A 20,007-nucleotide genomic window follows, 5' to 3' on the forward strand; every position below is an offset into this window, starting at 1 on the left:
TTGATAACCAATCTGTTTACATGCGAATAAGAGAAACTAAAATGGTGCGTGAAAACGATAGCAAAGCATGTTCAGTGTGAAAATATTTCTAAGGCTGGTGGGTTTGCCTGTGTGTTAGATAGCCCCCATCGTGGATTAAAACTTAAATTCCGGAGTAAGTTAAACAAAGATGGTAGTGTACATAATGGTTCACTCAGTCGTCCAGAATATTTAAGACGCTGTGACCATTGTCAATGTAGCGGAAATTACACAGAGGTGATGTTGAATGCCTAAATCATCGAGATCACGCTGGTTTTTTTTAAAAAAATGCACCGTTTATCACTTACCGGCGGGTAATCGGGTATGGAAGCGTCCTGTCTTCTAGCCCAGTCGGGATGGAGCTTGAGCGTACTGCGCATGCGCTTACACGCGATGTAAGTAACCTATCCCCTCGTAACCCGGAAGTGTATTACATGGCGGTCAAAGTGAAAATTTGTGTGTAATTTACAATGATGAGATAAGAATTGTTATGATGTTGTTAACAAAAAGATGTAGCGAACAGGGCTAAGTTAAATCACCCGGGTATAGCTCTTTACTGTTGATGGTACCGACGAGTGTGTGAAAGTGGCAGCCATATTGGTAAAGTGTGGTCCATTTAAAAAGGTGCTATTGACTACAATGAGAGTCAAGAAAGTATAAATACAGTGTCTACTGTGTAAAAAGGTGTAGTGTAAAACAAAACATCCAAACTGTAAACAGAAAGTAGTCACATAAATCGGGATAAATAACAGTATCAACACAATGATGTTCTGTGCATAATGAAGTAGTGGAAAGTTGAATAGTAGCATGAAGGTTATACAATTAGTTTTGTGAACATGTTGATTGATTGGTTGATTGATTGATTGGTTGATTGATTGATTGATGTTGAATAGGTGATCTTTTAACCGTCTGGGATGGCTATGGCGATATTGGGTACGGCGGCGTCGTTAAACCAGGCCTCTGTCAGGCAGGCGACGTCCAGGGATGTTGTGTCGAGCAAGTCCCAGTGGCCGGCATATATGGGGAGGTGGGAAGGAGGAGCAGCTGGGAGGCAGGAGGCGGAGTCAGCGAATGGGCAGTGGGCAGTCAGGAGGCGGGGCCGCAGGGGATGCAGCGGTGAGGGCGGTGAGGGACAACAAAGGTAACAGAAGGAGAAAGGGGCACAGAAACAAGGGAAAAAGGAGTGGCACAGAGGGCAGAGGAGCACAAAAAACAAGTGTAACAGAGGGCAGAAGGGCACAAAAAATGAGTGAAACAGAAGGCAAAAGGGGCACAAAAACGAAGGAAAAACGAGTGGCATAGAGGGCAGAAGGGCACAAAAAACGAGTGGAAGAGAGGACAGAAGGGCACAAAAAAAGAGTGGAAGAGAGGGCAGAAGGGCACAAAAAAAGAGTGGAACAGATGGCAGAAGGGCACAAAAAATTAGGGGAAAATGAGTGGCACAGAAGGCAGAAGGGCACAAAAAAACGAAGGGGGCAGAAGGGCAGAAAAAACGAGGGAACAGAAGGCAAAAGGGGCACAAAACAAGGGAAAAACAAGTGGAACAGAGGGCAGAAGGGCAGAAAAAACAAGTGGAACAGAAGGCAGAAGGGCACAAAAAATGAGGGAAAAATGAGTGGCACAGAGGGCAGAAGGTCACAAAAAACGAGTGGAACAGAAGGCAGAAGGGCACAAAAAACAAGGGAAAAACAAGTGGCACAGAGGGCAAAAGGGAACAAAAAAACAAGTGGCACAGAAGGCAAAAGGTTCAACTATTCAACTATTGAAGGCAAAAACTTCTCATTTGGCTAAATCAAGTTTGAAAGAAAACATTTTACCGATTGTAATTCATAAAATGTGGTGTATGCAATCTTTTGCCCATGCATGAAAATATATATAGGTCAAACCACTCAGAAAATAAAGCTTTGCATTGGGCAACACCGGAGCAGAATAAAATGCAACATGGAAAACGCCCCCTTGGTGGAAGACTTTGTGGAAAAGGCACACAATGAAAGAGACTTGACTTGGACAACTATTACACAGATCAAACCACCACCACGTGGTGCGGATGTGTCACAACTACTTAACAAGGAGGAGCTCCATTGGATACTAAGGACCAACAGTATCCGTATGGGCCTCAACCACCTTGAGGATTGGACAACCCTCCTCTAACTGAAGGTGGAAACATCCCCATGATATGCCTGGTTAGAAATTACTGTGTCAAAGAAAAATTACTGTGTCAAAGAAATGTTCTGTTTCTGTCCTTGGATAGAAAATATTCTCTTAAATGTGATCATCTGCCTCCCCTTTTCATAATTTGAATGTACATTGTTTTCACTTATGTCACCACCACTATCACTTCACAACCTTTCACTCTCCACTCCAAGATGGCCACCACGTCCTAGTTAACCTTTGAACTGCTTAATTAAGCGTTAGTCCCTCCTTTATTGTGAATTTCAACCACATGCTTTGTGCTATCTCATTCTCCACTCCAAGATTAGTCCCTCTTTTATTTTTCAAGACCACATGCCCCGAGCTATCTCATTCACCACCTCAAGATGGCTACCGCGTACTAATTGCATGACTGCCATTCCAATATTAAGCATGGGCGGAAAATCCGTTCCGCTCGCGGATTTTGCGGATTTTCGGTAAATTCGCAATCCGCGAACTCCCGCGAATTTACCGAAAATCCGCAAATCCGCGAGCGGCGGATTTTTCCAGGGGCAAAAGTTCAAGCCTGGCCTGTTGTAACTATTTTAGGATGGCGCCGGCAAGCTGCCAGCGCCATCCTAAAATAGTTACTAAGTTAGCTTCAACAGGAAGCTCGCACCTGCTTTATTTTATCTATTAGAGCTTCCTGTTGAAGCTAATTTAGTAAGTATTTTAGGATGGCGCTGGCAGCTTGCCGGCGCCATCCTAAAATATTTACAACATGCCCTTCCTGTGACCCTTCCTGTGACTCATTCGTCGTCGAGGCAGGTGTGCCTTCTTCCCAAATCTACCGTGGAAAATCAGCTGTGGTGCTGGATAGAGGCTTTTGCATCCTTGACTTTCACGAGCGCAATACCCGTGCTGTTCCTGTGACCAGGAGCTTTTTCTCTTCATCTGCTGAACTGATCTTTCTCTGACCTTTTATGCACACAAGAGGCATGTGAACTCGCATGGAAGCCCCGCACGTTTGGCCCCGTCTTCCCGCCATTCACCCACTATGATGGACAGCTCACTCAAGGGACCCCTGCGCCCTTCGGGGCGATTGCATAGTTACACACACATGGTCGCTCGAACTAGTTGATGCTCAAATTCAGTGACTCATTCATTAGCCCAAAAACAATCATGAGCGTCTTCGAGGCTGGACAGGTGTGCCTCTTCCCAAATCTACCGTGGAAAGTCAGCTGTGATGCTGGGTAGAGGCCTTTGCATCCTTGACTTTCATGAGCGCAATCCCCGTGCTGTTCCTGTGACCAGGAGCTTCTTTCTCTTCATATTATTGTGTTTGCACAGGTTGCTGCAAGTTCGCACGCGTTTTGTACAATTTCGCAATTTGCGAAATTGTAAAAAACCCTCGCGAACTTGCAGAAACCCGTGCGAACAAAAAAAAAATCCGCAAATTCGTGAGAATTCGCGGATTTTGCGGATTGCGAGTTCGCAAATCCGCAAAATCCGCGAACGCGAGATCCGCAAAATTCGCCCATGCTTGTCCAATATGGCCACCACACAGTCAGCGTTAGTCCCTACTTTATTTTTCCAGACCGCATGCCTTTTAGCCGACTCCCATAGAACAGAACAACAGCGATCCCCGCCAGAGATGCCGTGTCCTGCGATTCTGCAACGGGCACAACTGTAAGTACACCCAACCTAACCCGCTTAACCTTACTCCAGCCCCACTGTCACACATTTTTGACTAATTGACTCAAAAGCAGGATATCCTGAAATCCAGGCTGTCATTGGTAACTATACTCTGCCCTTTTTTCTTACGCCAAATCTGCCATGACTGCACAATACTTATCAAGGCCACCTTCTCCATAGGTCCTAATTGAACCACTCCTCTCGACCTGTACTACCTCCCCGCCTAAGGATCTGCCTTGGTAATAACCTTCTCCTCTAATATCATCGCACTGTTTACACAAAATTGCCCACTGTAGAGATAATTGTCCCCGCCTTAAGGATTAGCCTTGATATTGACTTTCTCCCCGAATGCCACCGCGCCGTTCACACAAAACTGATCACTGTATAGACAAGTGTATACCTGGTTAAGATCTGCCGTGTTAATACCTTCCTATGTCACCATGCCGGTTACACAAAACTGTTCACTTTTTAGTCTACCTTGTATCCAACACTGTGTAGTCATCGATAGTGCATCAGTCACTCTGGACCCTCTCACTTCTATTCTGGATACTGTCTCGCACTGCGCCATATGTAACGTTTTGTTTTTTAATCGCCCTTTCTCTGAACTGGTTCCCAATTTGAACTTGGGCTTTTAATTCCAACACCATTTCGCACTGCGCCGTCACTTCTCCTTCCATTTTCGCCGCCTGCACCGAGCAGACTTCACTATCCAAAATCACTGCACCGATGTTTAAGTGCACAGTATTACATCGTTGCTCCAGCACTAAGCATGCCAGCAAAGAACGGTCCTTGAGGTGCAAACAGTAAAATGCACCACCATGTGTTTTTTGTTTTAAACATGCCTGGCCTCGTATTCACATTGTTTTTTTTTCCCTTCTCTCCCTCATTTTTTCCCCACTTATGTCAATTGTATGTAGCATGAAAGGCAATTGTTTATAATTCCAAGACAAACATGATTTATATATTTGTCCTGAAGATGATGCCATTTATCTTGTTTTTCGGCATCGAAACGTCGTCGACACAATAGGATCATATGTACTGAATATGCTTGTGAATGCTATGTACAATGGTCACTCAAACTACAATCAAGTCTGTTCACTGATTATAAGTATACAGACCGATTTGCTCACTCTTGCCTATACTTGTTGTTTTGTCTTATTCACTGTAGGTCACAGGCTGTGCCCCCTTAACATTACTTTCTGATTGTGTGCAGCGCCAAATAAATTCCTGTCCGGCTGGACAAAGGACATAAATACTATTCTAGTTTGTGTCTATTCTTACCCTGATCCCCCAAACTACTAGGGTCCACTGTTTTTTGTAATAAACAGAAGGCAAAAGGGGCACAAAAACGAGGGAAAAACGAGTGGCACAGAAGGCAAAAAGGGCACAGAAATACCAGAAAAACGAGTGTCACAGAGGCAAAATACAGAATACAGAAATACAGAGGTAGCTAAGAACAGAAGGCAGAATGGGCAGAGATGCACGGAGGCAGCGAGGGGTACAAAAGGAAAGACCGGGCAGAGAGAGCATGGGGACAGCGAGAGGAACAGAGGGAAGAAAAAGGGACACGGACCACATACAGGCAGCGGGGGAAGACAGACCACAGCAGTAACAGACACAACAATGAAAACACAGGCTATACAATAAAAGAAATAAAGCGGAGGATGAACAAACCTACCTACGGCCTACCACTTGCCACCAGGGATGAGGCGCAGGTAGTAGCCTGCGGGTGGTGGAGGGCCTCATACTTCCTCAGCAGGGGCAGTTGGAGCAGGGAGACAGAGGTGGTGCTGTGCGGATGGGGAGCGACCTACCTGGTAGGGTCAAGGGTCGCTCACCAACTATAGACCGATCTCCCTGCTACCACACCAGACCAATGTCTTAGAGAAAATCATCAAAAGTCACCTAGATGAATACCTCAATGACCACCAAATCCTTGACATCACTCAGTCTGATTTCAGACCAAATAACAGCATGGAAACTGCCCTTATTGCCGCCACAGATGACATACCCATGACTATGGACAGAGTAGACACAGCGGCCCTCAACCTCCTAGACCTCTCTATAGGATTTGATGCCCCATCTTCATCTAATGCCTACACTACATGGGAATCCAAGGAAATGCACTCCGATGGATCTGCTTCTTCCTGACTGGAAAGACCCAGTCAGTTAGCCTGACACCAAACGCCTCAGACGCCCGCAATTTTATCTGCGGTGTTCCAATAGGATTCTCACTGAGCCGACCCTCTTAAACACATATCTGATCCCTTTAGCCAGCATCATCTCCTCTCATGATATCAATGATTTCTTGTACGCTAAAGCCACACAACTCATTAGCTCCCTCACAGACAAGATGCCCAGTACCCAGATCATGTTCAATGCCTGCATGACTGAAATCTCCTGCTGGATAAAGACCAAATGTCTAAAGCTGAACATCAACAAGACTGAAATTGTGACCTTTGGGAAGAACACTTCACCATGGGACTCCACTTGGTGGCCAATGCAGCTGGGACCAACTTCCAACCTCACCGCCGATGCCTGGAACCACAGGATCGTAATCAACCACAAACTCAACATAATTTCCCAACTCAATGCCATCACTGGCTCATTGTTCCATACCCTGAAGGTGCTGATGAAGATTTTCAAATAGATCCCAAACAGTACCTGGAAACTATCACATATGCCTTGGTCACACACAATCTGGATATTGGGGATACTGGGGAACACCCTCTATGGTGGGGTCAACTGAAAACTCACCAGAAGGCTACAGACAATTCTAAACTACTTGGCAACCAGAACCACTCTTAAACTCCCACACCTGAAGGTGCTTCACTGGCTTCCCATTCACAAATGAGCACAATTCAAACTCCTCACTCGCACTTTCAAGGCACAACACTACAATGGCCCAGCATGCAATTGCATCTGCTTTCACAACCTTCCAGGCACCTCTGCTCGTCTGGTCTCTCACTTGCACAAATCCCACACATACCAAAAACCAGAGACCGGTGTTAAAGTCTTTTCCTACATCACTCCTAAAGCATGGAGCAACCTGCCACTACACATAAGAGTCTCCTCCTTACTTTCTAAATTTAGCAAGAAGCTTTTAGAGTAGTCCCATTAGGCCCCAGTGTGCCTAGATTGATACCTAGTCAGTGCCAGTATACCCTCTTGGGTGATAGTGCACTGTACAAATCTGCATAGCATAACAATGGTGAAGTTAGATTTTTAATAATTATTCAGTACAAGTAACTTTTAGAAAAGTATCTTTCACCTGGTGGCTAATATGCATTAGCTCTCCACCAGTTGCCCAGTCAGTGTTTGGCTTTAATGAGGTGTTAAAACTGCCCCAGAGCAGGAACAATGGCCTGGGTGTCGGCATGTGTTTTGTTCCCCTAACAGGAAGACCAGTTAGGGTCAACCCAGGAACTGCATTCATTTATAAAGGGGCCTGCCCTTTCACAAGTAGATGTAAGAGGAGACCTGTAGAAAGCAATCCTTTGTTCTCCTAGCTACTCTGGCACCAAACACAGAGGGAATGGAGCTAACCACAGCATGGATTTTGAGTAACCACAGAGTAGGGAACTGCTCATTTTGTTGGCCAGACCTCTGGGTGGGCATTTTGGGAGTAGGGTGTTGGATTGATTACAGTAGGGTAAACAGGAACTGTCGCAAAGCGGAGTAGGGGTCCTACTGATAACCATTACTCCACTGGCCAATGAGGAGACAACCATAAATATGGCACCCCAAGGCGCTCTCCTCAGAACACTCTCTACCCTTGTGAAAAAACATAAGGAGGATGACACCTGGAACTTGGGACCTGTGAGGAGACCAAAAGGAATGGACCTCCCCCATTTGTAAATAGGACAAAGAAGATCTAAGGGTAAGTTTCTGGACCTCCTGTGTGGCCACAGGGACAAAACTGAAAGAGACTTTTTTGTACTAAAGTGTCCAGCAGACCAGTAGCAACTGAACCTAGAACCACCCTGCTGGTGCCCCTTGCTAGACCCTTAAGCGCTGTTCCTGAGGTCCTGGGACTGTGTCTAACTGAACTTCTTCTAACAACTCTGAAAAGTCAAATATCCTTACTGGACGCCTCATAAATGCAATCATAAAAGGAGGATTGTAATGCACTCTTTCTAGGCAGATCTCTCCAACGTCTTACTATTTCTCCACACCAGTTACCTCCTCCATATCAATTAAAACTTAGACATCCGCCACGGCCAGAAATGGATTGAGAGCCTACAAGATAAATTACCAATGCATTACCAGTGAAGTAGTGTGGCTCACTGGTTAGAGGCGGCAGACCCGAGAGCAGAGGACGGCCCGGGGCCAGGGTTCGATTCCCGGCGCGGCAGGTTTCTGGACCAGGGTCAGCGGACTCGATAATTCTCTCGCCTCGGTGCCCACTCTGATCAGCGATCACACTCGGCAACTCTGGGCATTAGCTTGCCTCATCTTCACTAACGGCCCCACCAGACCGCCGGGGATGCCTGGTCTCACCCTGGAGATACCCATTAAGGGACCATCTCTCAGGGAAGCCAGGAAGGGTTTCGCAGCGGTTGAAGCGCCTTGGGACCCTACGGGTAAGTAGTGCGCTATATAAATGCCAATACATACACATTTACAACAGTCTTGCAGTGCTGCCAGCATGCCACAAACTCTGAAAATGTCTCAATAAGATAAAACAATCATTGAAAGACAGAGAAACAAAGACAACAAATTAGCAACATATATACAGTTATTTTGAAAACATTTTTGTTAATTAAAGTCACCGGGGACTGACTCAAATACTCAAGTTATTAGACCTTCATTATCCAATGTTTAGATATTAATATGAATGAGATACATAGTCCAATAATGTGGTCCCATATGAAGGTACTCTACATAGGTTAAATTGTTTTGTAGTTTTCCATTAATCACTTCATAACAAACAATACTAAAAAGTCCAGGCTAATGACACATAGATAATCCTCCATTAAGCCCACTTCAATTAAATCTTTCTCTGGGATAAATGAACATTTGGAATGTGTAGTTTTTTAACGAGATTCTTCAATGACCAAATTATATTTTGTAAGAAGTTATGGAATGGAGCCGGCCACCAAAAAGTCTGCTTTCCTGGTGGTTTTCCATTTGCTTCCATCAAAGTCAGGCTTAAAAATCTGCTTGTGTGTTTTGATAAGCATCTCCAGAGTACTTTTAATCCTTCTATTGTGAACCAGTGTCAGGCTTTTGTGTTGAGAGTTTGTTAGCATAATTTTAGTTAGGCTAGATGGGGTAGCTACTCCTGTGCCTGTTCAGTGATGGTGTGGCAGCATTTCCCAACTTAAAACCTTCACGGTGTAACTTTTACCCAGTTATCTGAAGCAGCACTTTTATATCAGTATTTTCCTCCATCTCTCCCTATTGTTTGCAGTTTATTTACATTAAAAAACTACATATTGCTCACATATAGTTGGCTCTGTTGAATAACTCCCTATGTATCACCTAGGACACTCTGCTACTCTTTTTTGAGAATATTATTTGAGCTGTATAAACACTCCTAAGTTTATTTATAATGGTTGAAACATGGATCACAGAGACTCATCCACCTCTGCCCCATCCTGAGTAGATACACAAACCACTTGCCCCGTCCCATGTTGCCTTATATTATACTCTTAAATTACATTTCTTCCATTTCCAGCACTGGTCTTAGTGATGCCACTTTTTACTTTGTGATCAAATCAGTGACAGAAAATGTGATTCATATATTTCAGTACTTTATTCAAAAAGATCAAGTCACAAGTAGAAGTATTTGTATGTGGAAAAAAAACACAAAGTCTACTTTGGCCAACTCAACTTTGTTAATAGAGAATCTACAAAGCAGTGGTTTAAATATTGGCCTATGTTTGACTGTCCTTATTCTGATCACATAGTCCATCTCTCAATCCTATTTTGATCTACGGAAGGATCATCCTCTTCAGCCCAACCCATGTCTTTCACCCACTCTTCCGGTATAAAACCTTAGATTGTTTATGAATACCTCTCAAATTGTGTTGAAGACCTCTTGAAATCTGTCCTCAAACTCCGCCCGAGCACCTAAAATCTTGGTGGTTACTGAAACAAACATAGATGGTTAGCTATTATCTTGCATTTTTGCATAGACCTGTGATATCTTTAAAATCCATCATAAAGGGTATTTTTTCTGGAATGTTAGAATGGGATGGTCCAATGTATGCTTTCATCTGCGCTCTTCCCCCAAAACAAGCTCCTGTTGGGCCTGCATCTGCTGCACTAATACTAGCCACCCCTGATAATTGAACATCTCTCTAAGACATAAGTTATGCTACAATATGTTCTTCTTGGTCTTGCATTGCCATAGAACAAGTACTATATTCAAGACTCTCACTAGCTTATATTATTACTAGCACTAATCCCAGGACTGCAACTCCATCAAAGCCACAATGGAAGGGAAAGTGCATTTACAGTGTACATGTTTTAAGGGTTTGCTGCTCAACAGGTTTATAAGACATTCTCTGGCACCTGGCCTGGATACCTGGCCTACTTGCAATATAAGAAAAGTCATTGAAGTCATTGTAAAATGTAACTGAAAATATCAGGTTTACAACAGTACTCCAGACAGTAATAAATGTATTATATGACTATCACTATGCAATCACCAATGTTAATGCATATTAGACTTCAGTTAGTATACAAGGATCTAATGTATATGCTATTAGCTAGTAGGGCATTATTACTGCATATAGACATAATTTATGGATCCTTGGTCCGTACTTCAGCCTTGGGGACCCCTTTGCCTAGCGTAATACAGCACAGATTTGATAAGTGTGTGGCTTCATAGTGGCGCCGAAAACAGGGTCCATGTTGACATTGTTTACCCCATCGGGGAGCTTGAAGGTGAAGGCCCGAAGGAGGCTTGTGAAGAAGATGAACAGTTCTGTCCTGGCCAACTGCTCCCCCAAACACACACGGTGTCCTGCAAGTGAAGAAACAAGAGAACTAGATCATGTCTCTTACAATTGTCCAGCTTAATATTTATGATGCATAATGTGCAAGGTAACATGGGAGGATGTTGGGCTTGTGGGCCAACATGAGGACAGAGAGAGGAGGCTACTGTGAAATGACTCCCGACCACAGAGCTGAATAGTGAGAGGCTAACATTTTCTCTGCATTCAGTTTTAGTGTTTTTAGTTATTTTGCTTGGACCTATTAGGGAAATTCTCATTCGTGTTTTTAACTAAAAAGAAGTTATCATGTTAAGAGCAATCTTTGGTATGTTTTACTGGAAGAAACTACTTATGGCTATATTTCTAACTTGAAACTTTTAAAATAATTATAAATATCACAAAGTTAGATTGTCAGTGGGCAGATACTTCCCACTCTCCTCAATTTTTTAGCAATATATATTGAACCACTTCTATAAGAGATGATATGATAATTGAGGTTCCAATCAACGAGATGTCCAAAATTAAGCTATATGCAGACCACCTAGCACTTTTTGTTAAAGCCTGACTTGGAGATTCAACAAAGAGTTTTTTGTATTTTTTATCAATTTCAGTGGATGGGGGAAATAGGATAAATATGCTGAAAACATAATTTATTTTCTGTAATTGCACTGTAGATACTTTACACTCAGATCTTGTGAAGCAGAGATCAAAAAGATATTTAGGAATTTACACAACAATGATTGTAGACGAATATTTTGAATCAAACTATTCACTGTTAGGAGATAAACGTAAGTCCTTTTTTTAATAATGGAATCTGCTCCCTCTATCTATTGTATGATGAATGGCAATGAATCGAATGTGCATTACACGATCAATGAATTTTTTATATGCTATATTATCTTGTTTTTTGTACATGAAATGTTTAGAAATATTGAAGGATTATTTTCAGCTTTAATTTGGGAAAATAGTACACTCAGATTGGTATTAATTATATTGTCTAAATCAGTCAATGATGGAGAACTTGCCCTTCCAAAAGTGAAAGAACATTATGTTGCTACTTTTTCACAACTTCTTATCATTTTTTATTAACATACAATCAATGCATAGTGCAGTAGGTAATATTTTCCTGGATCAAATGGTAATAGAGAATAAAATGAAATGATTTTCAGTGCTTGATAAGTCACCTAGAAAAGTTCCTTATAAAGTACTGCTATAGATCTAAATGAAAGAAAGAACAGATGTTTAGGTTTCATGCTATTCCAGTTTTAAAAGTGTCTATCACATTGGAAGATATTTTGCTGGACCAGCAGACATTTCTGGATAAGAATGGAATGCAAAGATTTAGAAAGAATTACTTTAGATGTCTTGGTGAATGTTTACATAATGATTTATGGGAAAAGGGGTAGACATCGAACCACATATCAAGTGTGCTGAAAGCTATATGCTGTGGTCTTTGTTTCAAACTTTATATTTTTAAAGAATTTAGACCCAAAATCTATAATATTGGACAGCATTTGGACATGTATCAGGGGTACCCTGTAACAATGGAATATTGCCAGACTGCACTAGACATTGACGTTCCAGATGATATATAATTAATTTTACTGGGCTACACGCCAGGTGTAGGATTAAGCTCAAGTCATAGGAAAAACATATATATCTATACTTCTATTATAAAGCGAGAACTGGGAACCTTTGAGGCGGGTAAACTCCAGAAGTACACCATCAATCACAACACCCAATACAGCGTTGGAAAGGGGAGGTCCAGGAAACGGACATAGGCTATACATTTGTCCAAAATATACATTACGAAGGGCAAACAACATTTCAGAAAAAGTAGTTCCTGGTGGGCGTTGTTCTCAATGTGGGCGGTAACATTGGCAGAGGGGCATGTCCCATTCACTCGGTTTCAAGCACTCAAACACACACACAACAACAGATTCTGATAGCACACACACAACACAGCAACCAACAGATTCTGCAAACACACACAAGCACACACACAACATAGCAACTTCAGCAAAAACACTGTTTAATGCACGTCCACTTCAGGACATAAACATCGTTTTTAAAATAGCAATTTCAAAATGATATTTTTAAAATATGTGCAAAATCGAAAATTCTGAATGATTGTTTTAAAAATATGTGCAAAATCACAAAATCGCCATGTGCAATAGGCTTATTACTCACTGACTGCAGTATTTCAAGGCAACAAAAACAAAGGGGCTCGGCCTCAGCAAGGTTCTGAGGCAAAGGGCGCGGCTTCAGGACGAAAAGCCAATCAGGGTTGGGCAAGCCACACAAGCATCCAATCGCGCAACACTCTTGGCTGTGACACCCACAAAACAACCTTGCACAACCAGCCAATCGCGCCACTGCACCTTCCAGCAAACAACCAATCGCCCCACATACATTACACAAATAACCAATCACGCAAGCAATCACACAGTAGCACATTCATTGGAAAGGCAATTCATAAAAACCTTCAGCATTGGTCCAACACCCACGTGATTCCTACGAGCATTATTGCTGTCGGAGCCACTAACGAGGGAAACTGAGCAATACACATTGACACAAGCCACGGAAAAAATAGCATTTACGCTCTTTAAAAAACAATTCCAGAGTCGGGCACTGTTATTCAAAGGGGATACACAGGGGGCAGCCAGGGAAATATTCAGGAGAACAAGCCTCTTTCACATTCAAAAACGAGGCATCATGTTTGCTCTGTAAACGCGGGCAGCCAGGGAAATAATCAGGGAGAACAAGCCTGATGCACAGAAATTAATTGTCGAACGTTCTTGCAGGGAAAAGCAAAAACACAAGTTTAAAGCAGTCCCTGGACACAGCGCTCACAAGACAGTCAGAGCATTATTGCTGTGAGGCTGTGTGGACTTACAGGTTGAGAGAGGGCACAGAACGAGCCACAATAAAGCTGTTGCAAGGCCCTGGAAAGGGGGCAGCCAGGGCCTCATTGAGGAAGCTTTACACAGTGAATGGATGCTAATTGAAAAATAAACTAAAAAATACAAATTACAACAGGGCGACATGCTTGCAGAGGGAAACAAATAGCCCTGCTCTGTCCCCTCGCTGGAATTAGCCAAAATACAGCAACACATTTAAAATATCTACAACACATCACAGGTTCAACAAGGGGGCAGGCACTCAACCAAAAACATGAACATTTAAATAACACTCATTTAACTTCACATTACAGCCACACTACATTACACATTAAGGCAGGGGAAAGACAGGAAAACAAAAACAGGAGGAGTTCAATAAGCCTCATTTACATTCAGAAAAGAGGCATGATGTATACTAATTGACGCAGATTACAGCTACTTGATGGTTGGGGGCTGGCAGAGAAACTAAAAAAGGAAGATTTACATAACACTCCTTACACTTCTAATTAAAAATACCACTACATTACACGTTGCCACAGGGAGTGGACAAAAACACAAAAAACAGGAGGATTTAAATAAGTCGCATTTACATTACAAAAAGAGGCATGAGGTATAGTAATTAATGGCGCTTTACGCTACTTAATGCTGCCGCATTTACAGTACAAAAAGAGGCATAATGTACATTAATTAATGCCGCTTTACGCTACTTGATGCTGCCGCATTTACATTCCAAAAGAGGCATGAGGTATAGTCATTGACGGCGCTTTACGCTACTTGATGCTGCTGTATTTACATTACAAAAAGAGGCATAATGTATAGTAATTGACGGCACTTTACGCTACTTGATGCTGCTTTGCTATGTTGAAAATATACCCACACTTACCCATGATCAAAAACATAACTAAGGACATTTAAAAGGACATTATTTCTTTACAACGCTAACACCCCCTAATAACGTTGTTCAGACACAAAAGTTTGAGCGTTCTCTCTTTATAATAGTAGTATACATATTGCTTTTCAAAAAAAGACACCTTTAACATACTCTACTCTACTCAGAACACCCACTGTACTACTTTTTATTTTTTTATTTCCACACCCTTATATAGCGCAAACTACACCGAAATCGCCTATCAGAGCGCTTTACATAGCAGCAGTTACGTTATATGAGTACACACCTTCATTTTTTTTAAGGCACGGGGAGATTACGTGATTTGCCCAGAATCACAGATTGTCACGCCTCATTCATTACACTTTCAGAACATATCCAAACCACACATAGCCTACTACAAAAAGGTGCACAAAATAAACATTCTAGGACAATACAATATTGCAAAACACAATACAAATTAGCATAAATATCTTTACACTTTTTACAAATATTACAATCACTTTCTTACAATGGTGAAGAGGAAGACACAACTTTCAAGGGCAACATATAAAACACGGGCACAAAGGAATAAGCGCATACGACTAACACAAGAACAGGATCACAACCACTTAACAAACATCGATGATCCATACACTTCTCAGCTTTCACAGCCAATTCAGCACAACAGTGACCAGCCATCAACGTCCACTACTATACCTCATACTTCCACTTTACAAACTTCAACAAGAGAAGCTCAAATACAACTTACCGACCAACCTTTACTTATGCTTCCAATAACAGTACATAGCCTCAAATCAGCATTCAACTACAACCCACTTATTGACTACATGAACAATGCAGATGTTATAATTGGAAACATGGACAGTGTCTGTACCAAGTGCTACGCACAGAAATGGAAGGCGGAACCTAAAGGCCTTTGTTGCTTATCAGGAAAGGTCAATATTAATAACATACAAGAACCACCTCCAATCATTAAACAACTACTTGATGGCACTCACCCACTTTCAAATCATTTCTTAACAAACACACGCCGTTACAATACTCTATTCCAAATGACATCCTTTGGTGCAAATGAAGTCAAAGAAGGCAATTTCATGCCTACTTTTAAAATACATGGACAGTTATACCATTTAATTGGCAGCATGCTTCCACAAGAAGGAAAGTCCCCACAATTTCTACAAATATATTTCCTTTCCGCAATGCAACAAGTTGATGCACGATCACACATGATCCCAAACTTAAACAGACAGCTAATTGAAGAACTACAAACCACATTGCACACTCATAACACGTACATTAGGTCACTTAAATACAACTATGAGATGCATTCACATGATGAAGATTTAAAAATTATCATCCATGCTGATCAACGCCCTCCAAATACACATCCAGGGAGATATAATGCACCAACAACTGATGAAGTTGCAGTTCTTTTAGTTAATGAAAACAAAGGCCCACGCGACATTGTCTTACATACACGAGAAGGAATATTACGTAAAGTCTCCGAATTGCATAGATCATATGACCCCTTACAATATCCCATTCTATTCCCGAGAGGTGAAGATGGTTATTGTCTAAACATACCACTAGCAAACTGCGGTAAGAACAAAAATGTTACATGCATGCAATACTATGCCTATACTCTAATGGTTAGATCCACAACTTTCAATACCTTACATTGGTTTCGAAATCTTTTTAATCAATATATTGTTGATATGATGGCAAAAATGATCACCGAAAGGCTCGACTTCATACGCCACAATCAAACACAACTACGGGCAGAAAACTACATAAACTTAAAAGATGCACTCAATCAAGATCAGCACCTTCACGCTTCGGATATTGGACAACACGTCATTTTACCCGCTACCTTCACTGGCTCGCCCAGGTACATGCACGAAAAGACACAAGATGCAATGACATACGTTAGGCACTATGGGAGACCGGATTTGTTCATCACCTTCACATGCAATCCAGAGTGGCCAGAAATTAAAAAAGAATTATTTCCTAAACAAAGATCATGCGATAGACATGACATCATTGCACGTGTATTCAATTTAAAAGTGAAAGCACTCATGAAAATATTAACGCAAAAACATATCTTTGGATATGCCAAAGCTAACATATTTACCAATGAATGGCAAAAGAGGGGACTGCCACACGTGCACATCCTATTGTGGCTTGAACCTAAAATACAAGCAGACGAAGTAGATCTCATTATATCCGCTGAGCTGCCAGATCCTGTCAATGATGAACAACTATTTTTGATTGTTAAAAAGAACATGTTGCATGGCCCATGTGGTGAACACAACGTTCTATCACCATGTATGAAAAATGGGATTTGTACCAAAAAATACCCACGCCCTCTCACTAATGAAACAGAAACTGGTGTTAATGGTTATCCCATTTACCGTAGAAGGAGCCCACAACATGGCGGACAGACAATCACAATGACTGTTAGAGGCCAAGAAATTACTGTTGATAATCAGTGGGTGGTTCCATATTCACCTGTACTATGTCGCACTTTCAATGCTCACATTAATATTGAATACTGCCAATCAGTGAAAGCTATTAAATATATTTGCAAATATATCAACAAAGGCTCAGATCAAGCAACTGCTACTATTGCAAACAAACATAATGAAATTGAAACATATCTCAATGGCAGGTATATTAGTACTTCAGAGGCTGTTTGGCGCATCCTTCAGTTTAACATTCATGAAAGACATCCGACGGTCACACATCTAGCTGTACATCTGCCAAATGGACAAAGAGTCTATTTTAATGAAAAAACAATGAAACGAGTAGCAGAAAATCCAACACCTACAACACTTACTGCCTTCTTTAAATTGTGTGCCACGGACACTTTTGCAAAAACATTGCTATACCAAGAGGTTCCACAATACTATACCTGGGGAAAACATACTTTTACACGGAGGAAACGTGGAATTGACGTATTAGGTCACCCTGGAGTAAAAAAGGACTCGGCTCTTGGGAGAATGTACACTATTCACCCAAACCAATCTGAGTGCTTCCATTTACGCATTCTTTTACAACATGTTCGGGGACCTACAAGCTTTGAAAGTCTTTTAACCGTTGATGGACAATTAATGCCTACCTACCAGGCTGCATGTAAATCACTTGGACTCATTGAAGACGACCAACATTGGAAACATACTTTAAGTGATGCTGCCCTTTCAGATTGCCCAAATCAACTACGCCAATTATTTGTTACTATTCTGATATTCTGTAACCCTTCGGATCCAATGTCTTTATGGGAGGAATACAAAGAACATTTATGTGAAGATATCCTACACAGAAAACAACAAGAAACACATGATGACTCAATACCATTCACTAATGACATCTTTAACCAAGGACTCATAGCAATAGAAGACTCCCTCTATGAACTAAATGAGAAATCTTTAAAAGATTTCAAATTGCCAGAAAGTTATAGAACGATACATATCACTAACAAACACACTCAAATACTACCTTCGAATTATAACATCCATCAATACGTAGAACAACATTTACCAAACTTAGTTCCGGATCAAAATGTTGCATACAACACCATTGTTCAAAGTGTGGAAAGTAAAGAAGGTAAATTATTCTTCTTAGACGCACCGGGAGGAACAGGGAAAACGTACTTAATAAACCTCATACTAGCTAAAATACGCTCTTCAGGACTATTGGCTCTTGCTGTAGCATCTTCGGGAATAGCTGCTACTTTGCTAACTGGTGGGAAAACTGCACATTCAACTTTTAAACTACCTTTAAATGTTTCAGTGGAAAAAGAGTCAACGTGCTCTGTACGCAAAAATGGACCCTTAGGAACACTGCTTCAAAGAGTCTCTCTTATCGTGTGGGACGAATGTACTATGACACACCGCGCACATATAGACGCCGTCAATAGAACTCTACAAGACATTCGAAATGTTAATACCATAATGGGTGGTGTTACTTTTGTGTTTGCTGGAGACTTCAGACAAACTCTTCCTGTTGTTCCAAGAGGGACACGTGCGGACATACTAAAAGCATGCTTAAAAGCATCACAACTCTGGGACTGTGTTCAAACTCTCACATTACGCACTAACATGAGGACACATTTAGGTGGTGGAGATAGTCACTTTGCTGATCTGCTACTACAACTTGGTAATGGTGAAGTACCTACCAATAACGACAATATTAATATTCACAAATTTGGTACGCCAGTGTCTACCTTACAGGAACTCATACAACATGTATACCCGGACATAGAGCAGATTGCTACAAGAGACTTCCGCTGGATTTGTGAAAGAGCTATAGTTGCACCCAGAAACTCAAGTGTTAACCATATCAATGAACACATACTACTTCAAATACCAGGAGAGACAAAAGTCTATAAATCCATTGATACAGTATTAGAAACTGAAGATGCTGTGCATTATCCTCAAGAATTCCTAAACTCACTTAACCCATCCGGACTTCCACCTCATGTACTACAAATGAAAGTTGGGATTCCCATCATGTTATTACGCAACCTACATCCGCCTGATCTATGCAATGGGACACGACTACAAGTTACAAGTCTTTTACCCTATGTCATTAAAGCTACTATTCTCTCTGGCCCTGCCGCGGGACACTTAGCACACATTCCACGCATACCCATGATCCCAAATGATCTACCATTTCAATTTAAACGCTTGCAATTCCCTATTAACATTGCTTTTGCTTCTACTATTAACAAATCTCAAGGACAAACATACAAAGTTATAGGCATTGACTTACGAGAAGACTGCTTCACTCATGGGCAGTTATATGTTGCTCTTTCAAGGTCTGGAAACTTGAAAAACCAATTTATTCTACGTCCACAATCAAATGAAGCCAAAAATGTTGTGTACCGAGAAATATTAAAAGCTTTATAATACTTTTTCACACATCACTTTTCTCCCCCGGACGACGTCGGGACGGGCTGCTAGTAGTTAAGAAAGTAGCAAGGTCAATACATTTGGAAAATTGGAAAAACAAAGTTAATATTATAGGTTGGCCAAAGGAGAATAAAAATGCTAAAACTAAGGAATGTAAAACATGCTTGCATTGAGGAAGGGTTCATTAGGAACATTTTGTATAAAACACAATGTTTTGCATTGGATTATTTTAGGAAAAGATTTCAGGCTAATTTAAGATGTTTGGATGTAATATGAAAACAGTAGAATAACTTTGAATGTACTGAAGATATATTAGGCCAGGATTTTGGTACTATTTATATCGGGTTTGTGATCTCTTTTTAATAAATTTGATTAAATACTGTAACCAATTGAATAGAATTCATTCAATTTCTTCCAATAAAAGGTTTTTTAAAAGTTAGATTTTTCGATCTTTACAAACCACTTGGGCAGTGTGAGTCTTGATGGAACAGTTGAGCAACATAGGAAAAAGTTTAAAAGTA

At 41.3% G+C, this 20,007-nt stretch overlaps 1 protein-coding gene across 1 annotated transcript in view; it reads right to left on the reverse strand.

Annotated features, from left to right (window-relative positions):
* Nucleotides 1-9,585: 9,585 nt before the first annotated feature.
* LOC147684125 (cytochrome P450 2J2-like) overlaps nucleotides 9,586-20,007 on the reverse strand; it is a 75,704-nt gene continuing 65,282 nt past the window's right edge. Inside the window, exon 9 of the mRNA XM_086944499.1 lies at nucleotides 9,586-10,816. Within this exon, the coding sequence (XP_086800625.1) occupies nucleotides 10,638-10,816 (179 nt within the window). The 3' untranslated portion in view covers nucleotides 9,586-10,637. The remainder of the gene's footprint in view (nucleotides 10,817-20,007) is intronic.

This window comes from Lissotriton vulgaris, chromosome 11 (assembly GCF_964263255.1).
Source record: "Lissotriton vulgaris chromosome 11, aLisVul1.2, whole genome shotgun sequence".
Classification (NCBI taxonomy): Eukaryota; Metazoa; Chordata; class Amphibia; order Caudata; family Salamandridae; genus Lissotriton; species Lissotriton vulgaris.